The sequence below is a fragment of the Chrysochloris asiatica genome, unplaced genomic scaffold (genome assembly GCF_000296735.1).
Source record: "Chrysochloris asiatica unplaced genomic scaffold, ChrAsi1.0 scaffold00004, whole genome shotgun sequence".
Lineage (NCBI taxonomy): Eukaryota > Metazoa > Chordata > Mammalia > Afrosoricida > Chrysochloridae > Chrysochloris > Chrysochloris asiatica.
Window position 1 is genome coordinate 32,795,386 of NW_006408522.1, and position 12,980 is coordinate 32,808,365.

At 40.4% G+C, this 12,980-nt stretch overlaps 1 protein-coding gene and 1 pseudogene across 1 annotated transcript in view; one reads left to right on the top strand and one right to left on the bottom strand.

The window, feature by feature from the left end:
- The window catches only part of LOC102831647, a 25,093-nt pseudogene extending 21,846 nt beyond the window's left edge, over positions 1–3,247 (bottom strand).
- Positions 3,248–3,793: 546 nt separating this feature from the next.
- Positions 3,794–12,980, top strand: part of UBR1 (ubiquitin protein ligase E3 component n-recognin 1) — a 205,747-nt gene continuing 196,560 nt past the window's right edge. Inside the window, exon 1 of the mRNA XM_006831726.1 lies at positions 3,794–3,944. Coding sequence (XP_006831789.1) covers positions 3,864–3,944 — 81 coding nt within the window. The 5' untranslated portion in view covers positions 3,794–3,863. The remainder of the gene's footprint in view (positions 3,945–12,980) is intronic.

The window sequence follows — 12,980 nt, forward strand, 5'->3', positions numbered from 1 at the left end:
TTCAAAAAAAAAAAAAAATGAGGCTGAACTGTGAGCCATGAATGCACAGGTCTTCACGTCTTCATTGTAGGCAAATCTTCATCCTTAAAGGGGTGCTCTCAGGGGACCGAATGGTGAAAGTCGGATGGAGCAAGATCAGGACCATGGGAGAAAGCTTTAACACCACAAAATGAAGTGGATTTTTTTTTTTTTTAAGTTTTTATTGTGAATTAAGTGATAGTTTACATGGAAGAACATCGGTTTTACACCATCGTTTCATTGCAATGATTACAATTTCCTTCATGCATCATCATTCAACAGTATTTGCTTCCACTGTCTCTGTTTTTTTTGGGGGGGGAGGTGGATTGGGGTGGGGTGGGGCGGGGTGGAGGGATGTACACACAAACACTCAAGAATATATAATCATTTAAACAATCAAAGAGCACATTCTGCAAGCCTGCCTTCTGGTCACCAGCACACAGTCTTTCTCTTTCCATGAGTCTAGAGTCCTCTAGAAAGACAGCTGCTCTGTCTTTCCATGTCCTCATCTCTGCCTCCATTTCTGGTGTTGCTGCTTCTCTGGATAGGGTCCCACATTCTGCTCCATAATTGTTTCTTGATTTCCTAGTCAATTTAATTTAGAAGAATGCTGGGAGTCCTGGTGTGGTGCTGCAGAATAATGCATGGAAACCCTATACAGGGTCGCTATGAGTTGGAACCTACTCAACAGCACTTAACAACAATCACAGGGGAATGCTGACCTGAGTAACTCTAGAGCAACTTGAAGGAAATGAGAAGATAAAAATAGAAGGAGATGAAGTAGTGCAAAGTGAACCAGAGGAGCAAAGAAATGAAGAAAAGTCAAAGTCAAAGTTAAATTTTAGGGCTTTTCCCCCCAAAGTGTGGAACAATATTCATTCTGAAATCAACTTAATGGTATATGACCAGTGTTTTTCTTCCATGCATAAGCATATTAGAAGAGAATGCAAAATATCACATCATATTGAAGTAATAAGAGTCCTTGGAAGAGTCATTAATATCGTATGCAAGTAAAAGTTTGCTAAAGATATAAACAAGAATGCCTGCAACCATACATTGACAGAGAACTTCCAGTGGTTCAGGCCGGATTCAGAAGAGGACATGGAACAAGGGATATCATTACTGATGTCAGATGGATCTCGGCTGAAAGTAAAGAATGCCAGAAAGATGTTTGTTTATTTGTGCTTTTTTGATTATGCAAAGGCTTTCGATTATGAGAATCATGACAAGCTGTAGACAACATTGTGGAGAATGAGTATTCCGGAACACTTATTGTGTTCATGAGGAACATGTACATAGACCAAGAGGCAGTGTTCAAACAGAACAAGGGATGCCGAATAGATTAAAAGTCGGAAAGGTGTGCACCACTGTTGTATTCTCTCACCATACTTAATCAATCTATATGCTAAGCAAATAATCCAAGAAGCTGGATTATATGAAGAAAAACATGGCATCAGGATTAGAGGAAGATTCATTAACAACCTGTGATATGCAGATGATACAACCTTGCTTGCTGGAATCAAAGAGGACTTAAAATACTTACTGATGAAGATTAAAGACCACAACTTTTGGTAAGGGTTGCACCTCAATGTAAAGAAAACAAAAATCCTCATCACTGCACCAATAAACAACATCTATATAAATGGAGAAAAGATTGAAGTTGTCAAAGACTTCATTTGCTCTGATTAACCATCAACACTTATGCAAGCAGCAGGCAAGAAATCAAATGCACTGGGCAAATCTGCTGTACAAGACCTCTTTAAAGTGTTCAAGAGTAAAGATGTCAGTTTAAGGACTAACGGGCCTTATCCAAGCCATGGTGTTTCCAATAACCTCATATGCATGTGAAAGTTGGACAGTGAATAACAAGGTAGACCAAGAAGAATTGATGCATTTGAGTTATAGTGTTGGAGGAGAATACTAAAAGTACCATGGACTGCCAAAAGAACAAACAGATCTGTGTTGGAAGAAGTACATCCATAATGCTCCTTGGATGCCAGGATGGACAGATTTCATCTCTCATTCTTCAGACATATTGTCAGGAGGAAACAGTCTTTGGAGAAAGATGTTATGTTTGTTAAAGTGGAGGCCTGGAGAAAAAAAAGGAAGACCCCTAACTGAGATGGAATGGCACAGTAGCAGTAGTAATGAGTTCAGGCATAGATAGCAACAATTGTGAGGTTGGCGTGAGATTGGGCAGTGTTTCATTCTGTTGTGCATAGGGTTGCTATGAGTCGGTGTCTACTCAGTGGCACCTAACAACAGGAGTCCTTGGAGGGTGGAAACCTTAAGTGGTGAATACTGCTCCACAATGTGAGTCCTGGTGTGGTGCTATAGGATATGAACTGGACTGCTAACGTGGTAATCAAAAGATTGGTGGCTCAAACCCACCAGTTTCTCCTTGGAAACACTATACAGGGTCGCTGAGAGTCAGAACTGATTTGATGGCACTTAACAATAACCTCTGCTCCATAGCAACTGACAACACTGAGGTATGAAGGTCGTTCCAGGAGACTTGTTTCAGTACCCATACAGACACACATAATTTTACTGCAATGAGAGGTAAAACGAATCTTATTGTGACTTAGGCAACAAAATCTGAAAACCACTATTTTAACACCCAGTAAATCTTTTTGTTTAGCATAGAGTATGTAGAAAGTCCTACAGAGAATCAGAGCATTTTGTGTATAAATTCTTTCAGATCAACTTGGATCACAGCACTTGGAAGGACTTTAATGATAGGCTTTAGTAACGTTTTTCTTCTCCACCTCTTTTGTTCCAGTGTCATGAGCTTTATTATTCTTTGTCTCTTCCTTAAAACAACAACAAAAAACACTTTCAAATGGTTCCGGCTCATAGTGACCGCTGACCTTGAGGTTCAAACCAACTTTTCTGTCCAGTGCTTATCCTACAGTGCCACACCAGGAATCTGTGGGATAAAGCCCTGGACCACAAGGTAAGTTTGAACCACAAGGTTGGCGGTTCAAACTCACCAGCCGTTCCTTTGATATACAGGGTCGCTATGAGTCAGAAACGAATCGATGGTCCTTAAAAATAACAAATATATCAGACATGGATTGATTCCTAGTGTGCGCTGCAAGATAAGCACTGATCTACTAACCAAGAGGTCGGCAGTTCAAACCCACCAGCTGCTCCTTGGAAACCCTAATAGTCGCTAATGAGTCGGATTCAACTCGATGGCACTTTAGAAAAATATACCAAAGCGCATAATGCGAATGCACTATAGTTTATCTTCTCTCTACCCTTGATTGACTTAATGTTTCCCAAGTTTTATTTCCTCGCTACTACCAGCCTCCTCCCCTCTCAAAAGTTGGGGCCCGAGTTTTCTTATGTGAGTATGCCGACGAGCTAGATTCGGAGAAATAGAATAGATCGACTACTTTCATTTTGTCTGGTCTGAGGAACCACCGCAGACAAGTCGGGAGACAAACACACCCAGAGCAACTTATTGTTGCCTTATTGGCAGAAAGAGACCCGGGACAGGTTCTCGCTTTGGGTAGTTTCCTTCTTTTCATAATGGACGCTGAATTTGTTCTTTACGTCGTGTATGCAACAATTCCCAGCACCGTTCTCAAAAACAACAATAAGACACCAAACAGCCGACTAAGAAATTCAAGGCGGGGTCGGGGGAACCCAACCCTCCAACTCTTTCTCTTCGTGACGCTTGCTTCCGGGAAACGGACCGGAAGCCGCTCCTGGGTTCTGCGTCAAACCCGACTTCAGGGGCCGTCGTAAAAGTGTCGTCCTGGTCTCTTGGACCTGCCACAGGTTTCTGCTTGTCTCTGGCCGGGGGTCGGGAACTGCAGGCGTCAGTTTCCCTCAAGATGGCGGACGAGGAGGCCGGCGGTGCGGAGAGCATGGAAATCAGCAGTGAGTTACCTCAGACTCCTCAGCAACTGGCATCTGTAAGTGTTCGTAGGCAAGTTCCTTTTGTCCCCTCCCCAGTTCCTCCCTACCACGCTCTGGAGGATGTTGGGCTTCACTTCTTATGGCGGCTCTGGAGTAGGGGGAGTTGTATGGATTCATCTGGAAGGAAGCCAAGATATAAAAAGTTAGTCATCGCCCACATTCCTGCAGACCAAACCTACTAAGTAGAATGACTGTCATTTATTAGCCGTAACGAGCTCAAACATGCCTCTATCCTGAGTATGAGGAGCTGGTTATTTTATTAGATGGTTTGGTGTAGAATCTCATGCTGGATTAGAGGAAGAACCATTTTCCGGCAGATGTAGTGCTAACCCCTCTTGATGACAGGAGTACAGAAGGCAGCACCTGGAGTTGTGTTGTATATCTGACTGGGTGGGGTCTGATGGTGACTGGGAACGCTGTCACTGTCAATTTATGGCAAGCTGTGGGGTATTGGGATTGTAGGCCTTCATTCTAGCATCTTGAGAACCCCAGACCTAATGCTCTGTGAAGAGACCCTTTGTCTGTCACCTCTTTTTAAAGGCGAAGATGCGACTCCCAGATGTTTCAAGTCAACAATATCATTAATTAGTATAGGAATCTATTTGAAAGACTGAGTTCGTGAACAAATTGAATCAGTAGACTGGCTAACTGGGAAAGGACTGGCTGAGGAGGATAAGAGGACGGAAGGCAATAGTATGGAATGTTCTGGAAGTCCCAGACATATCTAGTGAGGGAGATTCAAAGGAAATATACGAATAGTGAGTACTGCATGTTGTTAAGAGTATTATTAGTTTGTTTTTGTTGCTTCAGAGACGCACCTTTTCCTGAAGTTTTTTGGCTTGTAATTTTAATAAAGGCATTCTTAAGTATTTTAAGCCAGTAGACACTTAAATGTTTTATGAGAGAACAGAGTGAGCTACAGAAATAAGAATCAACCCCTGGGACTGGAGAGTCTAACTAGGAAAGAGAAACCAGCTGAGGAGAGAGTTGAAGTAAGGGTTTATTAGCCACAATCTAGAGCAGCGCCTTACTTTTAGCCATCCTCTATCCCAAATAGCAGTTGAATCTCACTTCATGATTGATTAGTGAAGGAGGAAGCATCTATTTGAGTTGATAAGGAATGAAAACATAGCAAAAGTTTAGAAGCCACTGAAACATCTGGACTTAATGTTGTTGTTAAGTGCAATTGAGTTGGTTCTGACTCATAGCGACCCTGTATAGGTTTTCGAGGAGCAGCTGGTAGGTTTGAACTGCTGACCTTGTGGTTCACAGTCCAGTGCTGATCTTACAGCACTACACCAGGCGTGTGCCTTAATGTTAGTTTGCTTTGAAAATCTTAGAATAGGTGAAGAAACTGTGCACTTAGGTTAGAAGTGTTATTGTAGTTTGAAATTGCCCAAGATGACTAATATTTATTTAAACTTTTGATATATGAATTCCTTCCAGGTGGCACATTAAAACCTCTTAAATCTGAGCTCCACAAATTTGGAATTAGAGATCATGGTACAAGAATTGATCTAGAATTTATGTGGTAAATGTGTCCTTCAAGAAATATTAGATTTCTTTGGGTAAGGCTTTGGGCTTTGCACTGTGATAGAGACAAAGAAAAGTGTAATACATACAGCCTTAGGGAACTCACAGTCTGGTGGCACAGATAAGACAAATGCTTAAAGGACTTTAGTACAAGATAGGGTGATATAAGTGGGTGAGGACCTATGCATTTTAACCATTTGGGGGGGTAGGGAATGGATCTTTATATATAGTAATTACATAGTGGCTAACTTCCGAATTAAAACTTAAACAGGTAAACAAAACCAGAATTTTGGGGGAATTTGAAGAATTAAAGGTCATACTATTGACACAATTGGAAGGCCTGAATGTTTTGACCCAAAAGGGGAATTTTAGAATTAGAGAACATGGATGCACATAGGTTTTTGTGATGATTTAATCATGTTAAGTACGCTTCATGTGTTACAATGCTAATTGAGGGTTCCAGAGATAATTTGACTTTCCTTTTCTTTATTAAGTTATCGTCATCAATTATAACGTGCCATAGAGTGAGATACTGACTTCCCAGGTTTCCTTGCCCTTGCTGGCAAGAAAAACAAGTTCAAAGGTTCTTTCTATTTGAATAATTTTTATTTTAAAACAACATTGGGAAACAAGGGAATACAAAAATGATAAATATGGATGAGAAATCTTACTGAGTCCATTGAGTCTTGTCCCTGATTATAGTTTTTGATTTTTTAAAATCAAACCTCTTTCTTAGATGTCACATCATTTCCCTCTTTTGTTATTGGCACGCATGAAGGCTCTTTTATTCCTAATAGCACATAATATGCAATTGGGGTGAGATAATAAGTATGAATTATTGGACATTTATAAAAGCCATTGTGTATGAATCACCTGGGAAAGTGATTCTGTAGGTTTGGGGTGAGGGGTCCAAGAATTTGCATTTTCACAAGTATTCTCTGCCATACTTTGAGCAGCACTTAGTTAGACATTTGGAAGTCATCAGTGTAGAGATGACAGTTGAAGAAGAGGTGGGTGGATAAAGTCTAAGAAGGTGTGTGTATGAGAGAGACAGAGTGGGAATGAGCAGATGAACAGGGATGATTGCATGTCAGGGATAGAAATTTAGGAAAAAAGAGCAGTCAAGCAGGTAGGCGGTGAGAGTTGTTCTGTGTCAGAGTAGCTTCTAGGAGAGGATGGTTTTACTGGGTCCAGAAGGTAGTAGAATGAACTGCTAGAACCTCTCTGTCTTCTTTAGCTGGATTTTCTTCCTTTACTCCATCTCTCAAGAAACCTGGCATGATACTGAGCTCTTCTCTTAACCTGGTCTATACCATCTGCTTAGGTGACTTCATCGAGTTCTGCAGCTTTAACTACCATCTGTATGCATTTAGTTCCCAAGTTTATTTCTCTAGCTCACTTTACTTCGGTGCTCCACAGTCAGATCCAACTGCCTACTTGGTGGCTTCATTTGGATGTCTGATAGGTGTTTCAAATTGGGGAACAATTTAGAAGCTACTGTACTAACTCAAGCCATGGTTGATGATGACTTGCACTAGAGAGCTAGCACTAAAAATGGAGAGAAGTGGATGAATTTGAGAGGGATTTTGGATGTATGGTAGGAATAAAAGTACTTGTTGATGATGATTGTTCTTGTTGTTGCCATTGAGTCATTTCTGACCCATAGCGATCCAGTACAGGGTTTCTGTGGAGCAACTGGTGACTTTGAACCACTGACCTTGTGATTCAAACCAACCTTGCAGCCCTGTGCTTATCCTACAGTGCCACACCATGGGAGGAAACAGATGACATCTGGATCCGTAGTTTTTGTCTTAAGCATGTTAGTGGTGGTGTCATATAATGAGAAGCAGGACCAAGTTTTAGGTAGGGAAAAATGGAAGGCAAATCAAAAGATATGCTATCCTGGCCTTAGCAGTGATACCTCCATAATAGCTTTGAACACAAACAGCTTTGCCTTCACCACCACTTCTTTAGTCCAAACCAAAACATCTGCAATGGCCTCTTAACTGGTCTCTTTGTTTTCATTCTTGCCCCTAGTCTTTTCTTCACAGAGCAGACATAATGGTTTTTAAAAATCTAAATCAGATCATGTGATTCTCCTGCCTAAATTCTTCAGTGACTTCTCATTATACTTAGAATAAAATATAAAGTCATTATAAGTCTTGTAAGACTCTGAGTCACCCAGCCCTTACACGTTCACCTAATTTTTAAAATAATTTTAAAAAATTGTTAATTGAGTGAAGGGTTACAGAGCAGATCATCAGTTTTACAGTCATATACTTTGTTTCATTTCAGTGATTGTAATCCTCTCCATGTAACATCAGCTATCCTCCTTGTGATTCTTGTTTCCATTCAACCTTCTTTCTAACCATTCTGAATTTTGTCCTTAGGTAAATGCAGTCCTTTTGATCTTGAATGGTTGACCATTCCATGGTGTGCATACCTCACTAATGTTGCTCCCCAACATGTCTATCTACTTACTGCTAGGGTGAAAATTGAGTCATGAGGATGAGTTCAGTTGCAGATCTGAAGGGTAACGAAGGGCCATAGTCTTGGGTTCCTTCAGTCTTTTTTTTATAAATAATTTTAAGTTTTGCTCCACATTTTCTCCCATTCTATCTATGAACGCCTAATGTGATCCCTATCAGAAACAGTTGGTAGTGGTTGCTGGACACCATCTAGTTCTTCTGGTCTCAGAATTGTGGAGACTGATGTTCAAGTGTTCCATTGGTCTATTGTCTTCAGTTTTTATTAGTCTTCTTTCCTCTGCACAGGGAGAGACCAATAGCTGCATCTTAGATGGCCACTCATGAATTTTCAATATGTCAGTCGTTATTTATAAAAGTAGGACGTAGAACATTGTGTTTGTGGATTACAGTTGTATCAGTTGACCATGGTGTCCCTTGAGACTATGGCTCTGAGCCCACATACCCAGCAACTCATTCCCTTAAGGGGTTTAGTAATGGTTTCATAATTTCATCCCCGGTATGCTTTACCACAAAAATACTACATGGGTATTTTTACAGTAAAGGTAAATACCCATGTACAAATATCCTATCAAACTTTTATATATTTGTCCTGGTGTGGTGCTGTGGTTTAATGTGCCAGACTACAAAGCCGTTTGAACTGCAAGGTTGGTGGTTCAAGCTCACCAGCTGCTCCTTGCAAACCTTATACAGGGTTGCTATGAGTTGCAACCGACTCGACGGCACTTGACAACAACAATTTTTTGTTGCTTTTTCCTCATTCACTTTTTTTCCTTCTTTCTCTCATTCAATTTTAGCCACCCTAGTTTGTTAGTTTCTAAAATGAACCTAAGTTCATTATTACTTAAAGGCCTTTGCCTTGCTTGTTGTCCCTTTTCCTAAAGTATTTCTTCTCTACTTTTTCTTGATTCCTAGTCTGTCTAAAAAGGTGGACTCCTGTTACCATCCTCTGCCAAAGCACCCTGTTTGTTTCTTCCAGAGTACTTATCAAAAAATAAGTTTGTGAAAAAATGGAAAGGAAAGATAATATTTTTCCACAAACTTTTTGAAGGACTTGTATTTACATATTTAATATCTCCCTCACTGATCCTAAATTCCAAGAAGGCAAGGTCTTGCTGAGTTACATGCTGATGTGTCATTGTATGTACTGTATATTGTGGTGGTGGAGGTGTGGTGTGCCACTGAGTTGGTGCTGACTCATAGTGACCCGGTATATGGTCTCTGAGGCTATAAATCTTTATGGGAACAGAAAAGCCTCATTTTTCTCCGGAGGAGTAACTGGTAAATTCAAACTGCTGACCTTTTGGCTGATAGCTCAGCTCCTAATCCACTATGCTACCAGGGTTCCTTGCTTGATATAGTCATGTGTCATCCTCATGTTATGTACTGTAGAGTCGGTTCCGACTCAGTGACCCTGCACAGGGTTTCCGAGGCTGTAAATCTTTACGGGAGCAGAATGCCTCACCTTTCTCCCATGCAACGGCTGGTAGTTTCGAACTGCTGATCTTGCAGTTCACAGCCCGATTCGTAACCACTACGTTACCAGAGCTCCTTGCTTGATATTGTAGACACTTAAATACTCTTAAATGAAAGACTGACTGAAGATGGATGTCAATAATTTATTTTAGCAAGAATGATAGTGATTGAGGGAGGGAGGTTATAGATGGAGGAAAGGAGAAAGGGAACGAGGGAGCATTTTCAATTAGTGGCTAATCTTGGAATCTAATTTGAACAGGGATGTAACTAAGCCAAAATGGGAATTCTGGGAAAATTGATAAACTTTGAAGGGTTAAAAATCATTATATTGACATTATTGGAAGGCCTGAATATTGTGGTCAGAAAGGGAATTTTAGAGTTAGGGAACATGGAGGTACATTGGGTTTTGTGATGGCAAAACCAGGTGAGATACTCTTCATGCATTCCCATAGCACCCTTCCCTTACTCCTGTTGTAGCGTGTCTTAGGCTGTACTTTACACTCCCTGCTTACTGTCTGTCTCCAGTACTTAGAACATTGCTTCAAAATTGTTGTTGAATGTGAACGAGGAGACTGTCTAGCTGAGGTGCATTAGGGTTGGAAGTAAAAGGAGTTGAGGAGATGAAGAGATGGTGAGGATAAAAAGTTTAAAGTCAAAGGAGGGTTTTAAAGAAATTAAGTTTGCTGTTGCCAAGTGCCATCAAGTCGGTGCCAACTCATAATGACCCTGTATAGGTTTCCAAGAAATGGCTGGTGGGTTTGAACCATCACCCATGTGATTAGCAGTCTAGTGCTTATCCTACAGTGCCATTGTTGAGGTATAATTTGCATGCCATTAAATATACCCATTTTAAATATTCATTTCTTTGACAAAATGTACAGGCATACCAGAGATATTGTGGGCTCGGTTCCATAGTACTGTGGCGGTGGTAGTTAATGTGCCGTGGAGTCGGTTCCGACTCATAACGACCCTGTACAGGGTTTCCGAGGCTGTAAATCTTTACAGGAGCAGAAAGCCTCATTTTTCTCCCGTGGAACAGCTGGTAGGTTCACAACCTGATTCGTAACCACTACGCTACCAGAGCTCCTTATAGTACTGTAGTAAAGGTGAGTATTGCAATAAATCAAGTCCCACAAATATTTTGGTTTCCTAGTGCATATAAAAGTTATGCTTATACTATAATATAATCTGTTAAATGTGCACTAGTATTATGAAAAGGTTTGAAATATTGTGAGAATTACCAAAATGTTACACAAAGACATGAAGTGAGCACATGCTGTTGAAAAACTGGTGCTAATAGACTTACTCAACCTCCAGTTTGTGGAAAAAAAACACACCAAAAAGCCCGTCAATTTTTAAACAAGTGCAAAATCTGCAAAGCGCATTAAAGCAAAGCATAATAAAAATTTGGAGATAAATTATATCGGGGTATGCCTACTAGTATCTGTATAACTATCTCCAGTCAGGATGTAAAAACATTTCTATTACCCCGCAAAGATGTCTTATACCTGAATGGGAGTATTTTGTTTTATTTTTAAAATCATGTTATGTTTGTGCAGTAGTCGTTATGAAAATCAAGGGGAAATGATTTAAAGTCTCTTCTGTGGGGAGTCTTTAAAAGTTAACAAACTTTGATAGTTGACTTTAAAATATTGAGATAGGAGACAGTGAGAAGTTATATGCTATTTTAACTGGCGTTGATTTTCCTTAAAAAGGTGGATCTAAATTTTTTAGGCCAGAGCACAGCTTTCTTTAGTGAGAATACACTTAGAGTGAGAAAACTAGATAGAAAACCAGGGACTCTTCAGTCCTATTTGAAGGTTATTGTCACCAGATAGAAGCAGGTCCTGTTTTTGTTTTTTTTCCCCATCATCATCTCCTAATTTCTATTGTGGCAGCTAAGGAAAATTCTGATCTTGAGTACCACATTTTGTATAGTTAGATGTGAAGTTAAGTTCTAAAATCCGAGGTGAAAAAGGAGATTCAGCCTCATAACCTGTAAGAGACTAGGGAAGGAACAGTAGCAGTATAGACAGCTGATGTCCAGCTTTTCAGTCTTCAGTATTGCCTAGAGTCTGTCTGGGCAGACATGTAGATCCGTGGTGCAGCGTGAACTAATGAAGCATTCTGTCTGTCTTTTCTTCATGTGTGCTGACCTTGAAGGTTACCTCAGATTTTCCTTGCCATCACTTTGCCCATTTCTCTAAAGAAGGTTACCTTCACAGATGCTAATAGTACGCTGTGATCTATGGAACAGTTTCCTTTAATCTTTTAACCCATTGCCCAAAATGGCTATAGGCAAAATAGTATACCTCTGTAGTTCTAGGAAAGAGCCCTGGTGGTGCAGTGGTTAAGCACTCGGTTGCTAAATGAAAGGTCAATGGTTCAAACCCACTACCAGCTCTAGGGAAAAAAGATGTGGCAATCTGCTTCTATAAAGATTAAAACATGTTAATTTAGGTGATGGGGAGGGCAATATATAAGAAGAGGGAATTTAGCAGAAGAATGATGAAGATGAGTGAAGACACAGGGAGGTATGCAAGGGCTAAAGGGAATAGAGGTAAACAGTGATATATAGACAACCTTGGAACACCAGTGATTTGTGTGTAGCTAATTGGGCTGTGAACTGCAAGGTCAGCAGTTTGAAACTACCAGCTGTTCCACGGGAGAAAGGTGAGGCTTTCTGCTCCCATAAAGATTTACAGCCTCGGAAATCCTGTACAGGGTCACTGTGAGTCAGAACTGACTCCATGGCACATAACCACCACCATCACATGGACAGAGACACGGGCTAAATGGGAGGAATATATATATATATATATATATATATTATAAGGAGCTCTGGTAGCACAGTGGTTATGAATCGGGCTGCTAACCACAAGGTTGGCAGTTCGAAACTACCAGCTGTTCCACGGGACAAAGATGAGGCTTTCTGCTCCCATAAAGATTTACAGCCTTGGAAACCCTGTACAGGGTCACTATGAGCCAGAACTGTCTCCATGGTACTTAACAACAACAACATATATATATTATATATCTGTAAATATGTGAGAGTTTGAAAGAGAATATTTGTACTTGGGTAACCACATGGAGGAAGCAGGACAGCTATTGTTGCATAGAGGGGATTGCAATGATGGAATGAAAGAAGCATATGATTTGTTGAATGTAACACTTATGATCTTTTCTGTAAACCTTCACTCAGTTCACAATGAAAAAGTAAATAAAAAGATTAAACCAAACCTAACTCATTGATTCCAACTTATATCAACTATATAGGGTAGAGTAGAGTTGTCAAGGACTTCATTCTTCTTGGATCAACTATCAACATTCGCAGAAGCAGCAGTCAAGAGATCAGACGACATATTGCATTAGGTAAATCTGCTGCACAGGAACTTTTTAAAGTGTTGAAGAGCAGAGATGTCAGCTTGAGGACTAAAGTGCGCCTGACCCAAGCCATGGTATTTTCAATAACCTCATATGAATGCGAAACCTGGACAGTGAATAAGGAAGATCGTAGAAGAATTGATGCCTTTGAAT